Source organism: Symphodus melops (assembly GCF_947650265.1).
Source record: "Symphodus melops genome assembly, chromosome: 20".
Lineage (NCBI taxonomy): Eukaryota > Metazoa > Chordata > Actinopteri > Labriformes > Labridae > Symphodus > Symphodus melops.
Window position 1 is genome coordinate 9,451,371 of NC_136710.1, and position 24,459 is coordinate 9,475,829.

General features: G+C 43.6%; 1 protein-coding gene across 1 annotated transcript in view; it reads left to right on the top strand.

Moving 5' to 3' along the window:
- Positions 1 to 14,931: 14,931 nt before the first annotated feature.
- Positions 14,932 to 24,459, top strand: part of LOC306841661 (uncharacterized protein) — a gene marked incomplete at both ends in the record, with an annotated part of 84,725 nt that continues 75,197 nt past the window's right edge. Inside the window, one exon of the mRNA XM_079371608.1 lies at positions 14,932 to 14,974. Coding sequence (XP_079227734.1) covers positions 14,932 to 14,974 — 43 coding nt within the window. The remainder of the gene's footprint in view (positions 14,975 to 24,459) is intronic.

Sequence of the window (24,459 nt, forward strand, 5' to 3'; positions counted from 1 at the left end):
GTGATGGCATTCATCAAATATACAATTTGGTGTCACAAAGTCTGAAATCTCCTTAGCCGTAGGAGTCAGAAGCACCTGCTACTTTTCAGCAGATTTAATTTAGAAACAACCTCTGCACTTCCGATCCAGTCTTCAAGTCTTGGCATTGGGAAGGCGTCAGTCTTAGTCTAGTTCACCTTCCTGTAGTCAATGCAAGGTCTTGAGGTATTATCAGATTTTAGGACAAGTACCACTGGAGAACTCCACTCACTCTGCCCATACTCTATTACCTCAATAGCCAACATATAAGACAACTCTTCTTTCAAACACTCCAATTTAGATGTTGCCAACTGGTACGGATGTTGTTTGATTGGAGCCGCACTGCCCACATCATGCACTGCTAGAGACATGCATCCTGGGACATCCTGGAAAAGGAAACTCAGAATTACTTACACGGCACCCAACAGTTTCCACTTGCTCACTGACATCATCAGCAACCTGCACCATAACTTCACAGGCCACAATAGGATCATGCAAATGACCCAGATACCGCTTTAACAGGCTTATATGGCACAATTGTGTCTTTCTCTCGCCTTCAGGGGAACTGATTACATAGTTTTTGTCTCCTATCTTCTTCATGGCAGAATACGGACCACAAAATGACGCACTTAGACCAGATGCACGCTGTGGCACCAACTCAAGAACTTGGTCCTGAAGGATAAAAGTTGCTATTTAACACTTTTCCTATGTTGTTAATAGAAATCTGACTCCTCTAAATAATTACCTCAAATCTCTGCGCATTCTTTTGATGGGATGAGAGGAATGACTGGAGGCGTCTCTTTCAGGTTAACAGAGTTTATTAACCCGATGAATCAAGAATAGAAGTTACAGAGTCTCTGAGTTCAACACTACGTGTCCCTGACAACAGACAGATACCTGGTCAGTTCGCGAAGTCTGAGCCACGACTATCTTTCCCTGAACCCTTTTATACATAAGACAGAGAATATCTAACCAAATTATGCATTCAAGAATGTGCGGTTTCCATCCTCCGATTGGGGCAACTTCCAAATTATGCGTCTACGGATGAGTGGTTCCCCTTTTCTCATTGGTGCATCATACTCCCGAATCCTTTCACCATCTGTAGGGGAAGACACATCCTACCTGGCCTGTTTCTTATCACAAGCAGACATCTAGTCTAGTAACCAATTCTTTTTAAGCAACAAACCATTTAAGTGATTAACTATCAAGGCCCACTGAACCTATATAAAGTGGGTGAGTGATTAACTGTTCAGGGCCATAAACTAAACCTATTTGAATTGGTGAGTGATTCAGTTTAAAGGGCCACATCAAACACATGTTGGAATATGCACTCACTTCTGCAAGCCCTCTTCACAGAAACACCTTACTGAAATGTATGACAATTTTATTAACACACACAAACCTGGAATAAAACATGATAAAATAACTGGTATAATATAAATGTAAGTGAACATCATTCAAACTGTAAATATCAAACCTTTCCTTTGGACCGGGTGATGAAACTTTATTGCAGTAAACACATTGATTATAAGCAGAAAAAGGCCTAATATTCTATCAGTCCCCAATGGTAAAATGCCGGTCAACAGCCTTCCGATCAAACTGACCCTTCACACGCATCTGATGTTAATTCTCCCTGGCAACCTGACAGGCTGACCACAACCGATCTTTAAATTTGGATAAATACTGCAGCATGGTGGTAGCAGGTTTAGGTTGAAGCAACTGTTCCTTGAACAGCTTCAGAGGACCTCTAACCTCATGGCCGACACCAGCTCAAATGGCAAAAGCCCAATGGACCCATAGAATCTCTCATTGCAAAAAGCAAAAATGGAAGGAAAACATCACAATCCCCAGGAAATTTAATGCTAAAGGTTTTCAACATTGTTTTACGGGTCTGATGAGCCCATCCAAGAGCTCCTTGGGATTGTGAGTAGTCTGCTGAGAAAACAACTTGCAAAAATACCAAGTTTACCCATCCTGAAAAAAATCCAGACACAAAATTTGTTACTTGATCATGCTGCACCTGCTTTGGCAAACCAAACCGGGAAAAGAAACCTAGAAGGACCCTTATAATGGTTCTATAACACTCTTTTTTGACGCTCACATTCCCTGGCTTTCTCGTCAGGGTTACCATCTCTTTACCAATATATTCTGCATGAGTTCTGGCTTCCTGGCATCCTCAGGAGCATCCAACTCCAAATATTCCATCAGTTTCCATAGTTTAGTTCTAGTTTAGCCAGCCATGTACAGTATGTGTCACATCAGTTTTAAATAACTCCTCTAGTTAAAACTCTGCCATGCTTCACTTTGACCACAAAACAATACAAACAAAGTAAAGGCAAATAGGAGAATGTAGTCTACAAATCACACCAAAATGCAGTCTAATTGACCGGCACAAAATACATGCATCCAAACTTGAATACACCTTCAAGCTACTTAGAAGCCCATACAATGCCCAATACTAAGCTATAACAAGTTGGACACTGGCAAGCAAGTCGATAACAGTACTATGCACCATGGTCAAAACACACCACAGAGGAACACGGCACTAGTGCCAAAATAGCTGGTTCTCTAAAAAGAGCCGAAATTCCCATCACTACCGGCTACGCTTCGTATCCCAGATGAGGCCCCCAATTGTCCTAGGGGTGCATTTGGATTGTCCCTTGTAGGATTATCTACTTTCACTATCCACTTTTCCTTAACCCAGTGAAAACGTCACAGGGTGAAGGAAACATGTCAGGAGAATTTATAAAGGACTTAGGAAAAGGCGCATTTCCACTCCCGGACGTAATAATAATGTGATGGCGGCGAAGATCAGTTGTGCTGAAACTACAATTTTCAGATAATGGACTACAAAAAGCTAAAAATCTTTCCCCTGTGCCTTCTTACTGGTGAAATAATCCTAATAACCACGAGGTGTGAATGAAAATATGAGGTAAGCTATATAAGATAGCAGGATACTTCACTTTGATGGTTTTACAACATCAGCATCATGTTCATAGTTCACCTCTGGGTTTAAGATTGATCATAGCTGTTTAAGGCAAATTACTACAATGTTAACTTCCATGATCTGTGTCCCTTTTCCGAGAAATTCAACAAATATCTTTGCGGTTTGAATCAGTTCAGAGTTCAGACTGATCACAAACCACTAGTACCGCTTGTCAACAACAGAAGTCTGGATGTCCCCTTGAGATGTAAGCACTTACTGATGAGACCTTTGAGGTACAAACCAGAATAGCAGAATATGTGCCAGGGAAAGCCCTTGTAGTTGCTGACGTCCTGTCTCGTAGCCCACAAACACACACAAAAGAAAAGACTGACACTCAGGATGGTATGGCGTGCTACGTAGCCACAGTGATGCAGGGCATCCCGGCATCTCCAACCAGAATGGAGAGCATCAGAACGGCAACAACAGCCGATATGCAGCTACAGGCCGTTATTAAACTTATGAGGTCAGCATGGCCAGAATACATTGGTAATGTTCCAATCTTTGCCAGAGACTTTGTGAAATTGAAAAATGAACAGAAGCTGATGGCTTGGTCACAAAAGGAAACAGGATTGTTATTCCAAATCCATTAAGAGCAGACATTTTGCAGAAAATACATGATGGGCATAAGGGGCTCACAAAGTGCACAGAAAGGGCCAAAACATCGGTTTGGTGGCCAGGGCTTTCTCTAGGACAAAAAAAGATTGTAGAGTCATGCAGGACCTGTCAGGAGCAGAAATGGGATCAGCAGAAGGAAGTACTCATCTCCACACTCCTACATGATCGTCGATGGCAACAAATCGCTTTTGACCTCTGTGAACACAACAAGCATGATTATCTTGTGATATCCGATTACTATTCACAGTACCTAGAAGTCCTACACCTCTCGTCAACAACCAGCGCTCAGGTCATTCAGAGAGTGACAATGGACCTTAATTCTCCAGTGCTGAATTCCAGGAGTTGGCGTGAGAGCTAGACTTCAGACACGTTACGTCTAGTCCTCACCATCTTCAAGGAAACGGTCATACAGAACGAGCAGTGTCGACCGCAAAAAGAATTCTCCGGCAGGAAGATCCACTGATAGCCCTCATGTGCTATTGTTTGACTCCCTGTACTACCACTGGAGTTAGCCAAGCATAACTGCTGATGGGGAGGAAGATACGAACAACTCTCCTGATAGAATATTAGGCCTTTTTCTGCTTATAATCAAAGTGTTTTAATCTAATTGTTTGAGATTTTAGTTCAAAGGTTAAAGGTATTCTGTGAAGAGGGCTTGCAGAAGTGAGTGGACATTCCAACATGTGTTTGATGTGGCCCTTTAAACTGAATCACTCACCACCAAATCAAACATAGGTTTAGTTTAAGGCCCTGAACAGTTAATCACTCATCCACATTGATAGGTTCAGTGGGCCTTGATAGATAATCACTCAAATGGTTTGTTGCTTAAAAGGAAATGATGACTAGACTAGATGTCTTCCTGTGATAACAGGCCAGGTAGGATGTGTCTTCCCCTACAGAAGGTGAATGATGCACCAATGAGAGAAGTAGAACCAAACATCAGGAGGCGCATAATCTGGAAAGCTGTCTGTCTGTTGTCAGGGACACGTAGTGTTGAACCCAGAGACTCTGTAACTTTTATTCTTGATTCATCAGGTTAATAAACTCTGTTAACCTGAAAGAGACGTCTTCAGTCATTCCTCTCATCCCATCAAAAGAATGCGCAGAAAGATTTGAGGTAATTATTTAGAGGAGTCAGATTTCTATTAACAACATTTAGGAAAAGGATCAAATACCAACTTTTATCCTTCACTCCCTACGCTAGAGAAAAATCTGAGGCCTAAATGGCCCAACAGGAAGACTGTCAAGCAAAATGATGCAAATGAGAAGACTAAACAAGCCTTCTATTACAACCGCCGTCATGGTGCCAGACGTCTTCCTGCTCTATGGCTGGGAGACAATGGCTCAATCTCATGTCCCTTATTTGCACCGAGTGTCCTCCGAGTTGTCTCCTCCACTTGCGTCTTAGTCCCGCCCACCAGAGATGCACGGAGGAAACGAAGCCGAGGAGAGAGGACCGAGGAAATCAGCTTTAAGACACATGAGACGTCGTTTCCTCGACAGCGTCACATGATGCGACATCAGCTGATCACGTTCAGCTGTCAATCAGCCGATCAGCTGTTTATGTCCACACAAACACACACTGTATTATTTCTCATCAAACACACACTGTATTATTTCTAATCAAACACACACAGTTACAGTGTTTAGTGTCTTTACCAGATAAAACACCTGAAGAACAACCTGCAGTCTACTCATTACCAAAAGCACAGTTTCTACTGAAGATTTCATTTTGAATTGTCTATAATTATTGATTATTATTAAACAGTTTTGACTTAACCTAGCCTGTATCTCTGTATTTTATAAACAGATATTTATATGTCAGGATACTGAAAATGATTGATTAGAATCTAAATGATGAAACGTTCAGAAGATAAATAAGTGAGAATATAAAACGGACTCCTCTTCGTCAGACTCTTTTTCATCCCAGCTCATCACAGACCGACTCTTTACAAACTCACTGATGTTCATCATCTGTTTAAATGTCCGACGCTCTGTTTAGCGTCTTTTTAATGTCCATCTTTTCTCCGGTATTAAACTCTGCTCATGTTGAGAAGTTTCACTGAAGTCTGATCCTGTGCAGCGTCCAATCAGTGAGTGATATACGAGAAGGGGGCGTGTCTGTCAGTGAAAAGACTTCTGTGAAGTCAGCTCTCGTGTCTCCTCGGTCATCGCTCCTCGGATCAGCCTACTCTCTCCTTGATCCTCTCTCCTCCGTTCGCTATTAGAGCTTTGGGACGATCCTCAACATGGCGGCTTTGGAACTACTTCCGGTTCGGCCGAGGACCAAGGAGACTGCAAATAAGACACTTGGGATGCACCCAATGTCTCTGTCAAGCTTGATCACGAAAAGGCTTGGAGGACGCCAGCAGTCGTCTCGAAAGAATATGTTACTCCAAGGTCTTACATCATCAACACACAGGGAGGAACAGTGTTGCGGAAGAACAGACTTCACCTCCGGGCAGAACCAACTTCTGAAAAGACTACCCCACCTGCGCACACCAATGAGAGTGGTGGGATGATTTCTCAACCATTTGCCCAAATCCAAGTGAAGTGACAACCACAAACACCAGGACATGTTTTGACCAGGTCTGGCCGTGTCAGTAAGCCAGCTACTAGATTGGATTTATAGAGGAAAGTAAAGGAAAGTTTCTGGGTGTTTCATGTTGGACATTGGTGTGACATACAGAAAAACACATTTGGCCTTTTGGGGGGAAAGAAAGAAAAGATGTGTTATATAGTTATATAGCTTCTGAAATGTTGATAAGAGGATTTGCTTCCTGAGTTATTTTTGGTTAAAAAAAAAAAAAAAGTAGAAAGAAAGTCTTTGGGTTATTTGTAGGTTACCTGTGTTTACAGGAGATTTAAATTTAATATAGTACATAGCTCACCTTCACTTTGAAAAGAAGAGCAAATTAAAACCGGAAGCGGTGATGAATGGCCTGAAGCACCCCGTGCATGTAGGGGTGTGTTGAGACCGCAAGAGTCCATCTGCGACACATGGCCAAGCGGCAGGCCTTACATTTTATTTATGTAAAATTCAAAATTTGAAGGAGATGTTCAACTTGTCCGTTACCTCGCTGGAGGGAGATAATGTTAAGCGTCCACAGTAAAGACTGGATGAGAAATAATATACTTGTCCTCAATCATTCTACAGGTATAAACCTTCAAGAAGCTGTTTGACGCTACTATGTTTCACTTGACATTCGCAGATATGTACCAAACACTGTTACTATGTGGAGCTACATTAGCCAGAAAGCTTATTGACTGTGAATTAAGCAAACACTGTAACACACTTCTTTGTAAACAGATATCATAGACTAAGACTTTAAGGCCAATTAAGCATTGGTGTTTCATCATTATTTGTATAAAACAATCCTGATTGCTTTAAAAAAAGGATTTCAGATCTTACTTCATGTTCTACTTAATGAGAATCTACAAATGTTTTTATGTCTACAGTACAATTAGATGCTTAAAATGGCCAAAAGCTAAATGTGGGACCAGCAAAATACAAATTAAGGAAAGTAGGCCAGTTTTACTCCGGTTTGCCTAAATTGTAACTCAATTATGTTGCACGTAAAATGGCGATCTACTGCTCTTTTTAGCATTTTGTTTTGTATAACCTTTCAAAAGAACGCTTTCTTAATTTGTTTTTCATAACTTTCTGTCATACCGGTGGAACTTCTTTCTACATTCACATAAGTGGAATGCACTGGCACCTTGTGTCACAGGACAAAAGAAGGGAGTGTTAAACAATACTGTGCCTAGATAATGACAGACTGACAGATGAAATTTTGTATAAAGTCACTTACCTTTGATCACGGCACCTTGTGTCACAACATTTCAGAAATATTCAGTACGTAGGAAACACGTAGTCATTTTCTGGTATATAAAGCCCTTAAAACATGATTGCTGGTTAAAGGTTAAAAACCGCAGCCGTGCACTGGATTTTAACACATGAACCCACACCCATTTCCCCTTTTAGGAAAATTATGTGTGTTACAGCACAGACAAAAAATAAATAACACATTTCAAAACTTTTTTTTCCCCATAGCACCCTCTTTTGTCAACGATCTGATAAGTTAGACATTTGTCACATTGGGCATTTAATGTGATTTTTTTTCTTCAATTGAAAATGAATGAGATTAAAACTTTTGATGCTCAGTAACAAACATTTGCATGTATTTGCATTCAAACAGAAACAATACCTTTCCAAAAGATTAAACAACAATTTTGGTCTTCTCAAACCACTTTTTAGTTCATTAGAGAGCAACTAAAAATAAACAACGATGAACAGCTTTTTGGCAGATTAATTTAGGCCAAATGGTATGTCTTGACATAGTTTAGCTCCTCTGTGAAGCAAAGATGCATGTCACCTTTCGCACAGAGAGTGGGGGTTGCATTGACTTTGCAGAGTTTGCAACAACCTCTTTTTTCACATTTCGCAGGCCAGTGTGGTCAGTGCGAACCTCATCTGGAACACCAATATGGGCTCTCTTAGGCCCCGTTTACACGGAGACGCTGTGACAGTAAAACGAAACAGTTGAGTATCGGATTGGCCTTTCGTTCACACTGCGTCGGTGTTTCACGGGGGTGAAAACGCAAGCTTTTGAATTCGACCTCCAGGGTGTAACGAAACTGATACGGGGGGCGTATCGCAGCCATGTGAACGAAACGGAGCGGACTCTCTGGCTGCGATGACCTCACCACACCTGCCCCCATACATTTGGACATGCGCAGTAGTCGAGAACAAACAAACATCAATGGCGGCGGATTCGCTTGTGCTATGTGCTTCAGCAGCTATTCGCGTTGTATAAACAGAACCTTGATATGATACATTGTGTATGTCGCCGCCCAAAGAGCATCGAACACTTGCGGCAAATAGTTCAACCTTTACCCAAGCACAGGGCGACCATACGCAGCATTTAGGTAAGACTTGGGAGAACTAGCTGCTAAAGAGGATGTTGTGGAGGAAGTGGTTGTACTGGTGAGTGTCGCGTGTCACTTTGTAAAGTTCCACTGCCCACTACTGGCCGGGCGTGAGAACGACATCGTTTTCACTCAGGCAAGACCTGCCGTGTAGACGGTCTGTACTTCGAATCCGGAGTGGAGTCGTTTCGATGCGTTTCTGTCATAGCGTATCCGTGTAAACGGGGCCTTAGTGGTGGTGGAGATGGGCTGTCAAATGCTGGGCACCCCCTCTAAATGCAAGAGAATCAGGCTTGTGGCAACCTCTGCTTGGAAGCTCCTTTGTTTCAGTGGCTTTCTGACACTGAGTAGTTTGCAGTCACGGCGGTAAAGCAACCATGCCTTGACCAGGCCTACCATAATGGTTTGCCAGAACAGGTAGAGGTACCACTTCCATGATCTCATGTTGTATTTGCTTGTTGCAACGCATGCATCAAGGCTCTTTCACAATGTGTGGCCTGCTGACCTCCACATATGCTTTGTCTAATTTGCTCCAGCAGCGAGCTTTGTCTTGAGGGTCAGTGGCACAGTACGATGAGATCAATAAAACAGATTTGTTATTATACCACTTAACAATGGCCACCTTTTCCCCCTTCTCCACCTTGGCATAAATGGATCCTCATCCTCTGCCTCTCAAGATCTTCATCTGAGCTATCTGCACATCCCTCAAAATCGCTGTTATCTCCCGTGATGATATTCAGAGCATCCTGAAGACTGTACTGCTGCTTCTATTTATTCATACTATAAACAAATTATAATGAAATTGGATTATATAGGAAAAAAAATATCTTACTTGTTAGTGTGACTAATCAATTGTCTCTTTCAATGCCAACTTAAATTTAAGTAAATGACATACAACTTTTTCATAAAGTTTCAATTTATTAATTATTTTAATGAATTTCACAAGAGCTTGTTCATATGTGTTAGAATATTCTTTGACTTCAACTTTAGAGACTATATTGATTAAACATTATCTAATGGGCTCAAGTTATTGAACAATTTTCTACAATTTTCTTTGATTGTGACAAATATGTCACATGGGATTTTCCATGATTTTTTTAGTATTTGTCACAGCGATCTTCTCTCTTCTTGTTTTACATCAAGTTATCAAAATGTTTTATTAAAACAGTTCTAATGTATGAAATAACAAAAAAGCATCATTTTTTGGATTGAAATATACCTGAAACAGACAAATCAAGCTTTCCAAAATCAGCTGGATTTGCCTCATGGGCTAACCTTCACAGCCATATTGGAAGTGAGGTCAATGCTACACCAATGATGGAACAGTCACATAACTGCACCAGCAAGTTAAGTTGACGTCACTTCGAGACTTTGAGTAAAAATGAATATTTAAAGACCTGCCCACTAGGTTTGAAGGGGTGGAGACACCTGTGTCACAGTGGGTCCTTATGGGTTAAAGAGAAAGGTTTTTATTTCTCAGTTAAGAAAGTATCTAAATCAAATACAGAGACGGATTAAAGAACTTTTCATAAGTATTAGTATTTGAGGTAAGTACATTTTTAATATGTTCACTTTTTTTTACATTTTAACACAATTATTGCTTAAAAATTTTAAAAACGTTTGTTTTTGCTTACAATAAAACGCAAATGCAACAGTGACTACTTGACAATTTGAGAAATATGAAAAACTTCACCTTCACTCCTTGTTGCTACAAGTACTCTGTCTGTCCACATACAGATTGTTAGCCTAACCCTAACCCTAGGGGGAATAATTCTTTTACAGAAAATAAGAGCCCCATTCTCTTCCTGTGTCACAACTTAGCAGGCTCCAAACAGACTTTGTGAATTTCTTTTAACGTGTGTATTAATGTTTATCCTACCTTTTATTTAGGAACTGCTTGTTAAGATAAAAAAAAAAACATGAAAGAGAGATTAGGAGATGCCGAGGACTTGAATGAAAAACAGTTTTTTTGAGAATTAAATGTTGGGGAAAATGCTTACATCATGAACTCTTACAAGCAAACTTGAATTTGTGTTCCAATGGCTAAACTGAACTAGAATTAGGATATGTGAGGGAAAATATGCTTTGGCCATAAATACATAATGGCCCATCTCCACAAAAGCCTGGATTTTAAAATGGAGTGTTACTCTCCTAAAGTTGTCAGGACTGAAAGAACTGATTAATTTTACCAGAGTTTGAAGTCTGTAGGAAAGGAAAAGAGAACAAAGTTATAATTAATAACATGTTATCTTAAGACACTATAAGAGCAGGTTAAATACTGAACTATTTGTTGATCTGGGCAGTAAATTACTGACAAGCAAATATCATAACCAATTTTTTTTAGGGTCCAAACCTCTATTTACTTGTTTTTCAAAGGAATTGGACTTGTACATCAGAACTTTTCAATCTCAAACTTTAAGTAGACATTAAAGCATGAATATTTGTCTTAATCAACATAAATAACCACAAATTCATACATTTGTATATTTATCAATTCATAGCAAATATTATCTAAAGACACTTTACAAGAAGGGCAGCTCTTGACCAAAGTGGGGACCATGAGACGCCTCCAAAAAAAACCCAGAAATTAAATCAGTCAAAATTGCAGATTTTACCCACTACTGTAAACAGATTTAAAGCGCTTCAATTTCAAATAAAACCATTTAATTCAGTGAAATTGAAAATTAATTTAATGTGTCAAAATACTTCAAATTTAAGTTTGCACATGACATCAACATTGTGGGTGTCTGCTGCTATTTTCACATTAAGATGAACACATCTGAGTGTCTATTTATTATGTGTATCACACAGTCTTTAAATTGAGATTCTGCTTTGATCCTTTCTTACAATAAATTACTATATGAAGTAATTGTTAAGTATTAAGGAGCTTTTATTCTTTTGTGTTGTTCTTTTGTATTACCAGAGTTCGGATAGGTCTATTAATGCAAGGGTGTAGCTTTGTGTTACATGATATGCCTCAACAACATTCAGGGACTGGGGGTCCCAAGTCTCTGCATGGTACTCTTATTTTGCGGGTCACAAACAGAAAGGGTTGGGCACTCCTGGTCTAGTCAATATACTTCATAACATTTACAAAGACCCAAAATTAATCCATTGTGAGCACAGTATTTGGCAACACATATCGAAATAGCAGTACTATAGAAAAACTTGGTGGTTTCTCACAGGGCAAAAACCACGAACAGAAGCTGACTCATGTTGAACTGCTGCTACTGAGTTGGGTTCGATTTGGAGACAGAGAGGGAGACAAAATGAGACAATCTAACAGACAAAAACAAGACTAACAAATTAAACAGCTTTATTAAATACGGTAAAAATCCAATTTTTGGTCTCACATTTGAGAGTGTGTCCTGACGTATGTTTGTCTTTGATAGGGTAGGGATGGATTGACAGATAGACGTTTTATTCAACTTTTTCTTTTACATATCTAACTGTATTTCTTATTACTTTTTACAAATAAAGTGAAACAAAAAAAAAACCTCTATTATACGTTTCCTGAAAATATAAGTTTAAATGAAATTATAAAATAAGTATTCACGATGGATTCACCAGCAGCGACGAATTAACATCATACACACATTATCATAATATAGATGGACATCAGAGCAGCAAAGAGTTTATTTTTTGTTGTAGCCTAAAGTTATTTTTTACTTTTTTTCAAAAACATCAAAAGTAGAAAAACAGTGAGAAATTATGTTTTTGCAACAGTCACAGTGGGCCTAAACATAAAACACTTCATAAAAAAACACCTCAACTGAAGGAAGACAGAAGAATCAGCTTATATCTGATCCTCAATACACGTGAAGTTGCTAAAGTCTGTATGATGATATTTAAATGTCGATCTTATTTGGAGCAGTTTTTGCACAAGTACTTGCAAGGCTGTTTCTTCCGTGCAATAAGCGATACATGTGATCTGAAAGTTGGCATCGGTGCAGACTTGCAGGTGGAGGATTTTATAACCCACTACCCACTCTGCGTGGACACACAAACGGAGGGGTAATGGGTAGGGAGAGGTTGTAGTGCTGGTTTGAAAAAGAACCGAAGACTCTAACCTTACTTGGTAACTTGTGAGCCTAAAATGTTTACTAGTGAACGAGTAATAGCCACAAGATTTTTTTTGTGGGACAAGTTAAATACAAATTTCGGAAAGTGAACCAATTTCATCTGGTTTGCCTAAATTATAATATAGTGTTGTCGGCCAACGCAACATATCACAAATTTGATGAACCATGGTCAGCCAATACGATAGAACTTGATAACATTTACTGTTTTTTTTAGCATGTTGTTTGTATAACCCATTCAAAAGAATTCTAAATATGTTTTTCATAACTTTCTGTCATACCGGTGGGACTTCTTTCTACATTTACATAAGTGGAATGCACCGGCACCTTGTGTCACAGGACAAAAGAAGGGAGTGTACCACAATACTGTGCCAAGATAATGACAGACTGACAGGTGAAATTTTGCATAAAGTCATTTGCCTTTGTTCACTGCACCTTGTGTCACAACATTTCAGAAATATTCAGTACATAGGAGACACGTTGTCATCGATTATTCCTTTTTGACATATAAAGCCCTTAAAACATGATTGCTGTTAAAAGGTTAAAAAAAAAATGTAGCCTGAACTGGATTATAAAGAAAAAAGGTTTTCATTTATCAGTTCAGAAAGTATCTAAATCAGATACAGAGATGGAATAAAGAACTATTCATAATAAGTATTAGTGTTTGAGGGAAGTACATTTTTAATACTTTAACGTTTTTTTTTTGTACATTTTAATGCAATTTTTGCTTAAAAAAATGAAAATCTCAAAAGGGATTATATGTTTTTCTTTCAAATAAAACATGAATACAACAGTGAGTACTTGACAATTTGAGGAATATAAAAAAAACTTCACCTACACTCCTTGTTGCTACAAGGAATCTGTCTGTCTACATACAGATTGTTCGCTGGGAGTCTAGGGGTATCACTTTTTACAGAAAATAAGAGCCCAATTCTCTTCCTGTGTCACAATTTAGCAGACTCCAAACAGACAAACTTAAGATTCAGATTCCCTCATTTTATATTTCTTTTCAAATAGTGTGTATTTATGTAAAATGCATATTACCTTTACAGTGAGTTAAACTGAAAATACAAACAAACTTGAAACACAGATTAAGAAAAAGGTGGAGAAGTTGAAGAAACATGTTTTTTTTTCCTATGAAATAAATATTGTACATAGGTTTTAATTCTTACAACCTCTTTAGCATGTATTTTGTCCCCATAGCTTAAATATATTGAAATTAGGATATGTCAGGGAAAACATCCTTTTGGCCAAAACTAATAATAAGCCCTCTCCCTAAAAGCCTGGTTTTAAAAATGTTATGTTACTTTTCTAAGGTTTTAAGGACAGTGGTCAAAAGACAAAGGACTATTTTACAAGCTCTTTCAGGGTTGAAAGTCTGTGGTTTAGGAAAAGAATAATGACAAAGTAATCATAACTTACACTGTGATTTTAAAATAAATTAAACCATTCTATTGTAAATGTTTTTATACATTGTAAGATGAATGTAACCGTTTAATAAACAACAAGCAAAGGGATAAATATAAAGTTTCCTCATGTCTAAGTGTTTTGATCCTTAAATCAATAGTAATTAAAAGACAAATAAGACTAAGGCATTATGTTAACTAAATGTTTGATTTTAAACATGTTCCAAAAACATTCAGACCAAAAAACTTAATTTAATTAATATTTTATCATGGTTAGTATATTGTATTACGTATCTATAAGGGGTTTAACTAAATGTCCCTTTCGCTGAATCTATTAAACAGTCTGGATGATTGAAGACGGCATAACCCATTGGGGATCTGACATACACACTTAATGTAGGTTATAACACAGACAAGTGTAATGATCTCTGTGCATCCGTTAAATACCGTTCACAGCATGCATCATAAATTCCTTTCAGTTTTAGATTCCTCTATACATGGTGTGGAGAATCATATTACCTTTACTCTAAGAATGTCAAGCACCTATTTAGAACAATCTCTTATTACACTGCTGATCGAGTCAATTGTGCTTCAGAGACAATACATATGATATGTTTCATCAAGTATGTTCATAGCTACTCAAAGTAGATTGTAGTCTGCTGACATCAAGATCATTTCTCGTGTACCCAAACTGAACGAATACAGAAAAATTCGTAGGATCAGTATCTAAGATTACTTTGTAATGAATTGGATTCTGATTTATATTCCATGAAAAACAGAAACATCAAAAGCAATGATTCTACTGATGGATATCACATGTAAATTTTTTAAGTAGCTTTTGATTACATTTCTAGTTTGTTTGCAATGTTTAAATTTGATAGATTCAGAGGACGAGAAGATGGCTGTTGAGAAGATCACATCATTTATTCTGATTCTAACAGGTAAGCAGAGTGTGATTTACGACCTGCAGAGTGAATGAGATGAGAAAACAAATGCAAGAGCAAAAAAATAAGACCCATCATGTGGAAGAAACAGATTATTACAATATTGCTTTAAAAAATATGAGGAAAGAAAATATCATCAATAGACCAAAAAATCAAAAATAATATGAAAATAAGAAAACAAACTAGAAATTGTGTTTTTTAAAAAAAGTATTATTTTTTCAATATCAATAGCTCTATTAATATCACAAGCCACAACGGCTGGTCCGACAACAACCACAGTGGCACCAACAACAACCGGAGCTCTAACAACCACCACAGCAGCTCCAAAAACAACAAAAGCTGCACCAACGACAACAACAGCAGTTCCAACAACAACCACTGCAACTCCAACAACCACCACAACAGCTCCAAAAACAACCACTGCTGCTCCTACAACAACAGCAGTTCCAACAACAACCACTGCTGCTCCTACAACCACCACAGAGGCTCCTACAACCAACACAGCAGCTCCAACAACAACCACTGCTGCTCCTACAACAACAACAACAGTAGCTCCAACAACAACCACTGGGGCTCCTACAACGACCAGAGCAGCTCCAACAACAACCACTGCTACTCCAACAACAACAACTGCTGCTCCAACAACCACCACAGCTGCTCCTACAACAACAACAACAGTAGCCCAAACAACAACCACCACAGTAGCTCCAACAACCACCACAGCAGCTCCAACAACAACAACTCTCTCTCCACCAACCACCACAGCAGCTCCAACAACAACCACTGCTACTCCAACAACCACCACAGCTGCACCAACAACAACCACAGCAGCTCCAACAACCCCCACACCAGCTCCAACAACCACAACAGCTGCACCAACAACAACAACAGCAGCAAGTCCAACAACAACCACAGCAGCTCCAACAACCCCCACACCAGCTCCAACAACCACAACAGCTGCACCAACAACAACCACCACAACAGCTCCAACAACAACCACTGCTTCTCCAACAATAACCACAGCTGCACCAACAACAACAACAGCAGCTCCAACAACAACCACTGCTGCTCCAACATCCACCACAACAGCTCCAACAACAACCACTGCTGCTCTTACAACAACAACAGTAGGTCCAACAACAACCACTGCTGCTCCTACAACCACCACAGCAGCTCCAACCACCACCACAGCAGCTCCAACAACAACAACTGTCTCTCCAACAACCACCACAACAGCTCCAACAACAACCACTGCTGCTCTTACAACAACAACAGTAGGTCCAACAACAACCACTGCTGCTCCAACAACCACCACAGCAGCTCCAACAACAACCACTACTGCTCCAACAACCACAACAGCTGCACCAACAACAACAACAGCAGCTCCAACAACAACCACTGCTGCTCCAACAACCACCACAACAGCTCCAACAACAATCACTGCTGATCCGACAACTACAACAGTAGCTCCAACAACCACCACTGCTGCTCCTACAACCACCACAGCAGCTCCAACAACCACCACAGCAGCTCCAACAACAACCACTGTTGCTCCAACAACCACCACAGCAGCTCCAACAACTACAACAGCTGCACCAACAACAACCACAACAGCTGCACCAACAACAACAACAGCAGCTCCAACAACAACCACTGCTGCTCCAAAAACCAGCACAGCAACTCCAACAACAACCACTGCTGCTCCAACAACCACCACAGCAGCTCCAACAATAACAACTGTCTCTCCAACAACCACCACAAGAGCTCCAACACCAACCACTGCTGCTCTTACAACAACAACAGTAGGTCCAACAACAACCACTGCTGCTCCTACAACCACCACAGCAGCTCCAACAACCACCACAGCTGCACCAACAACAGCAGCTCCAACATCAACCACTGCTGCTCCAACAACAACCACTGCTTCTCCTACAACTACACCAGTAGCTCCAACAACAACCACTGCTGCTCCTACAACCACCACAACAGCTCCAACAACAACCACTGCTGCTCTTACAACAACAACAGTAGCTCCAACAACAACCACTGCTGCTCCAACAACAACTACTGCAGCTCCAACAACCACAACAGCTGCACCAACAATAACAACAGCAGCTCCAACAACAACCACTGCTGCTCCAACAACCACCACAGCAGCTCCAACAACAACCACTGCTACTCCCACAACCACAACAGCTGCACCAACAACAACGACAGCAGCTCCAACAACAACCACTGCTGCTCCTACAACCACCACAGCAGCTCCAACAACCAGCACAGCAGCTAGAACAACAACCACTGCTGCTCCAACAACCACCACATCAGCTCCAACAACAACAAGTGTCTCTCCAACAACCACCACAACAGCTCCAACAACAACCACTGCTGCTCTTACAACAACCAGAGTAGCTCCAACAACAACCACTGCTGCTCCAACAACCACCACAGCAGCTCCAACAACAACTACTGCTACTCCCACAACCACAACAGCTGCACCAACAACAACGACAGCAGCTCCAACAACAACCACTGCAGCTCCAACAACCACCACAGCAGCTCCAACAACCACCACTGCTGCTCCAACAACCACCACTGCTACTCCAACAACAACCACTGCTGCTCCAACAACCACCACAGCAGCTCCAACAACAACCACTGCTACTCCAACAACAACCACAACAACAGTAGCTCCATCAACAACCACTGGGGCTCCTACAACTACCACAGGAGCTCCAACAACCACCACCGTAGCTCCAACAACCACAACAGCTGAGCCAACAACAACAGCAGCTCCAACAACAACCACTGCTGCTCCTACAACCACAACAGCTGCACCAACAACAACGACAGCAGCTCCAACAACAACCACTGCTGCTCCTACAACCACCACAGCAGCTCCAACAACCACCAAAGCAGCTCCAACAACCAAAACAGCTGCACCAACAACCACTGCTGCTCCAACAACCACCACAGCAGCTCCAACAACCACAACAGCTGCACCAACAACAACAACAGCAGCTCCAACAACAACAACAGCAGCTCCAACAACAACAACAGCAGCTCCAACAACAACCACTGCTGCGCCAACAACCAGCACAGCAGCTCCAACAACCACCACAGCAGCTCCAACAACCACAACAGCTGCACCAACAACAGCAGCTCCAACAACAACAACAGCAGCTCCAACAACCACTGCTGCTCCAACAACCACCACAGCAGCTCCAACAACAACCACTGCTGCTCCTACAACCACAACAGCTGCACCAACAACAACGACAGCAGCTCCAACAACAACCACTGCTGCTCCTACAACCACCACAGCAGCTCCAACAACCACCACAGCAGCTCCAACAACCACCACAGCAGCTCCAACAACCACAACAGCTGCACCAACAACAACAACAGCAGCTCCAACAACAACAACAACAGCAGCAGCTCCAACAACCACAACAGCAGCTCCAACAACAACCACTGCTGCTCCTACAACCACCACAGCAGCTCCAACAACAAAAACTGCTGGTCCTACAACCACCACAGCAGCTCCAACAACCACCACAGCAGCTTCAACAACCACAACAGCAGCTCCAACAACCACCACAGCAGCTCCAACAACCACCACAGCAGCTTCAACAACCACAACAGCTGCACAAACAACAGCAGCTCCAACAACAACCACTGCTGCCCCAACAACCACCACAGCAGCTCCAACAACAACCACTGCTGCTCCTACAACTACACCAGTAGCTCCAACAACCACCACAGCAGCTCCAACAACCACCACAGCAGCTCCAACAACCACCACAGCAGCTCCAACAACCACCACAGCAGCTCCAACAACCACCACAGCAGCTCCAACAACAACCACTGCTGCTCCAACAACCACCACAGCAGCTCCAACAACCACAACAGCTGCACCAACAACAACAACAGCAGCTCCAACAACAACAGCAGCTCCAACAACAACAACAGCAGCTCCAACAACAACCACTGCTGCGCCAACAACCAGCACAGCAGCTCCAACAACAACCACTGCTGCTCCAACAACCACCACAGCAGCTCCAACAACAACCACTGCTACTCCAACAACCACAACAGCTGCACCAACAACAACGACAGCAGCTCCAACAACAACCACTGCTGCTCCTACAACCACCACTGCAGCTCCAACAACAACCACTGCTGCTCCTACAACCACCACAGCAGCTCCAACAACCACCACAGAAGCTCCAACAACCACCACAGCAGCTCCAACAACCACAACAGCTGCACCAACAACAGCAGCTCCAACAACAACCACTGCTGCCCCAACAACCACCACAGCAGCTCCAACAACAACCACTGCTGCTCCTACAACTACACCAGTAGCTCCAACAACCACCACAGCAGCTCCAAGAACCACCACAGCAGCTCCAACAACCACCACAGCAGCTCCAACAACCACCACAGCAGCTCCAACAACCACAACAGCTGCACCAACAACAGCAGCTCCAACAACAACCACTGCTGCTCCAACAACCACCACAGCAGCTCCAACAACCACAACAGCTGCACCAACAACAACAACAGCAGCTCCAAAAACAACAGCAGCTCCAACAACAACAACAGCAGCTCCAACAACAACCACTGCTGCGCCAACAACCAGCACAGCAGCTCCAACAACAACCACTGCTGCTCCAACAACCACCACAGCAGCTCCAACAACAACCACTGCTACTCCAACAACCACAACAGCTGCACCAACAACAACGACAGCAGCTCCAACAACAACCACTGCTGCTCCTACAACCACCACAGCAGCTCCAACAACAACCACTGCTGCTCCAACAACCACCACAGCAGCTCCAACAACAACCACTGCTGCTCCTACAACTACACCAGTAGCTCCAACAACCACCACAGCAGCTCCAACAACAACCACTGCTACTCCAACAACCAAAACAGCTGCACCAACAACCACTGCTGCTCCAACAATCACCACAGCAGCTCCAACAACCACAACAGCTGCACCAACAACAACAACAGCAGCTCCAACAACAACAACAGCAGCTCCAACAACAACCACTGCTGCGCCAACAACCAGCACAGGAGCTCCTACAACCACCACAGCAGCTCCAACAACCACAACAGCTGCACCAACAACAGCAGCTCCAACAACAACAACAGCAGCTCCAACAACAACCACTGCTGCTCCATCAACCACCACAGCAGCTCCAACAACAACCACTGCTGCTCCTACAACCACAACAGCTGCACCAACAACAACGACAGCAGCTCCAACAACAACCACTGCTGCTCCTACAACCACCACAGCAGCTCCAACAACAACCACTGCTGCGCCAACAACCAGCACAGCAGCTCCAACAACAACCACTGCTGCTCCAACAACCACCACAGCAGCTCCAACAACAACAACAACTGTTTCTCCAACAACCACCACAACAGCTCCAACAACAACCACTGCTGCTCCAACAACCACCACAGAAGCTCCAACAACAACCACTGTTACTCCAACAACCACAACAGCTGCACCAACAACAACGACAGCAGCTCCAACAAAAACCACTGCTGCTCCTACAACCACCACAGCAGCTCCAACAACAACCACTGCTGCTCCTACAACCACCACAGCAGCTCCAACAACCACCACAGCAGCTCCAACAACCACAACAGCTGCACCAACAACAACCACTGCTGCCCCAACAACCACCACAGCAGCTCCAACAACAACCACTGCTGCTCCAACAACTACACCAATAGCTCCAACAACCACCACAGCAGCTCCAACAACCACCACAGCAGCTCCAACAACCACCACAGCAGCTCCAACAACCACAACAGCTGCACCAACAACAGCAGCTCCAACAACAACCACTGCTGCTCCAACAACCACCACAGCAGCTCCAACAACCACAACAGCTGCACCAACAACAACAACAGCAGCTCCAACAACAACAACAGCAGCTCCAACGATAACAACAGCAGCTCCAACAACAACAACAGCAGCTCCAACAACAACCACTGCTGCGCCAACAACCAGCACAGCAGCTCCAACAACAACCACTGCTGCTCCAACAACCACCACAGCAGCTCCAACAACCACCACTGCTACTCCAACAACCACAACAGCTGCACCAACAACAACGACAGCAGCTCCAACAACAACGACAGCAGCTCCAACAACAACCACTGCTGCTCCTACAACCACCACAGCAGCTCCAACAACAACCACTGCTGCTCCTACAACCACCACAGCAGCTCCAACAACCACCACAGGAGCTCCAACAACCACCACAGCAGCTCCAACAACCACAACAGCTGCACCAACAACAGCAGCTCCAACAACAACCACTGCTGCTCCAACAACAACCACTGCTTCTCCTACAACTACACCAGTAGCTCCAACAACCACCACAGCAGCTCCAACAACAACCACTGCTACTCCAACAACCACAACAGCTGCACCAACAACAACCACTGCTGCTCCGACAACCACCACAACAGCTCCAACAACAATCACTGCTGCTCCAACAACTACAACAGTAGCTCCAACAACCACCACTGCTGCTCCTACAACCACAACAGCTGCACCAACAACAACAACAGCAGCAGCTCCAACAACAACCACTGCTGCTCCATCAACCAGCACAGCAGCTCCAACAACAACCACTGCTACTCCAACAACCACAACTGCGGCACCAACAACCACAACAGCTGCACCAACAACAACAACAGCAGCTCCAACATCAACCACTGCTGCTCCAACAACCACCACAGCAGCTCCAACAACCACCACTGCTGCTCCAACAACAACCACTGCTACTCCAACCACAACCACTGCTGCTCCAACAACCACCACAGCAGCTCCAACAACCACCACAGCAGCTCCAACAACCACCACAGCAGCTCCAACAACCACCACAGCAACTCCAACAACCACAACAGCTGCACCAACAACAACAGCAGCTCCAACAACAACCACTGCTGCTCCAACAACCACCACAGCAGCTCCAACAACAACCACTGCTACTCCAACAACCACAACAGCTGCACCAAAAACCACGACAGCAGCTCCAACAACAACCACTGCTGCTCCAACAACCACCACAGCAGCTCCAACAACCACAACAGCTGCACCAACAACAGCAGCTCCAACAACAACCACTGCTGCTCCAACAACCACCAGAGCAGCTCCAACAACAACCACTGCTGCTCCTACAACTACACCAGTAGCTCCAACAACCACCACTGCTGCTCCTAAAACTACAACAGTAGCTCCAACAACCACCACAGCAGCTCCAACAACCACAACAGCTGCACCAACAACAGCAGCTCCAACAACAACCACTGCTGCTCCAACAACCACCACAGCAGCTCCAACAACAACCACTGCTGCTCCTACAACTACAACAGTAGCTCCAACAACCACCACTGCTGCTCCTACAACCACCACAGCAGCTGCACCAACAACAACAACTGTCTCTCCAACAACCACCACAACAGCTCAAACAACAACCACTGCTGTTCTTGCAACAACAACAGTTGCTCCAACAACAACCACCTCTGCTCCAACAACCACCACAGCAGCTCCAACAGCAACCACTGCTACTCCAACAACCACAACAGCTGCACCAACAACAACAACAGCAGCTCCAACAACAACCACTGCTGCTCTAACAACCACCACAGCAGCTCCAACAACAACCACTGTTGCTCCAACAACCACCACAGCAGCTCCAACAACCACAACAGCTGCACCAACAACAACCACAGCAGCTCCTACAACTACACCAGTAGCTCCAACAACAACCACAACAGCTGCACCAACAACAACAACAGCAGCTCCAACAACAACCACTGCTGCTCCAACAACCAGCACAGCAGCTCCAACAACAACAACTGTCTCTCCAACATCCACCACAACAGCTCCAACAACAACCACTGCTGCTCTTACAACAACAACAGTAGGTCCAACAACAACCACTGCTGCTCCAACAACCACCACAGCAGCTCCAACAACAACCACTACTACTCCAACAACCACAACAGCTGCACCAACAACAACAACAGCAGCTCCAACAACAACCACTGCTGCTCCAACAACCACCACAACAGCTCCAACAACAATCACTGCTGATCCGACAACTACAACAGTAGCTCCAACAACCACCACTGCTGCTCCAACAACAACTACTGCAGCTCCAACAACCACAACAGCTGCACCAACAATAACAACAGCAGCTCCAACAACAACCACTGCTGCTCCAACAACCACCACAGCAGCTCCAACAACAACCACTGCTACTCCCACAACCACAACAGCTGCACCAACAACAACGACAGCAGCTCCAACAACAACCACTGCTGCTCCTACAACCACCACAGCAGCTCCAACAACAACAACTGCTGCTCCTACAACCACCACAGCAGCTCCAACAACCACCACAGCAGCTCCAACAACCAGCACAGCAGCTAGAACAACAACCACTGCTGCTCCAACAACCACCACATCAGCTCCAACAACAACAAGTGTCTCTCCAACAACCACCACAACAGCTCCAACAACAACCACTGCTGCTCTTACAACAACCAGAGTAGCTCCAACAACAACCACTGCTGCTCCAACAACCACCACAGCAGCTCCAACAACAACTACTGCTACTCCCACAACCACAACAGCTGCACCAACAACAACGACAGCAGCTCCAACAACAACCACTGCAGCTCCAACAACCACCACAGCAGCTCAAACAACCACAACTGCTGCTCCAACAACCACCACTGCTACTCCAACAACAACCACTGCTGCTCCAACAACCACCACAGCAGCTCCAACAACAACCACTGCTACTCCAACAACAACCACAACAACAGTAGCTCCATCAACAACCACTGGGGCTCCTACAACTACCACAGGAGCTCCAACAACCACCACCGTAGCTCCAACAACCACAACAGCTGAGCCAACAACAACAGCAGCTCCAACAACAACCACTGCTGCTCCTACAACCACAACAGCTGCACCAACAACAACGACAGCAGCTCCAACAACAACCACTGCTGCTCCTACAACCACCACAGCAGCTCCAACAACCACCACAGCAGCTCCAACAACCACCAAAGCAGCTCCAACAACCAAAACAGCTGCACCAACAACCACTGCTGCTCCAACAACCACCACAGCAGCTCCAACAACCACAACAGCTGCACCAACAACAACAACAGCAGCTCCAACAACAACAACAGCAGCTCCAACAACAACAACAGCAGCTCCAACAACAACCACTGCTGCGCCAACAACCAGCACAGCGGCTCCAACAACCACCACAGCAGCTCCAACAACCACAACAGCTGCACCAACAACAGCAGCTCCAACAACAACAACAGCAGCTCCAACAACAACCACTGCTGCTCCAACAACCACCACAGCAGCTCCAACAACAACCACTGCTGCTCCTACAACCACAACAGCTGCACCAACAACA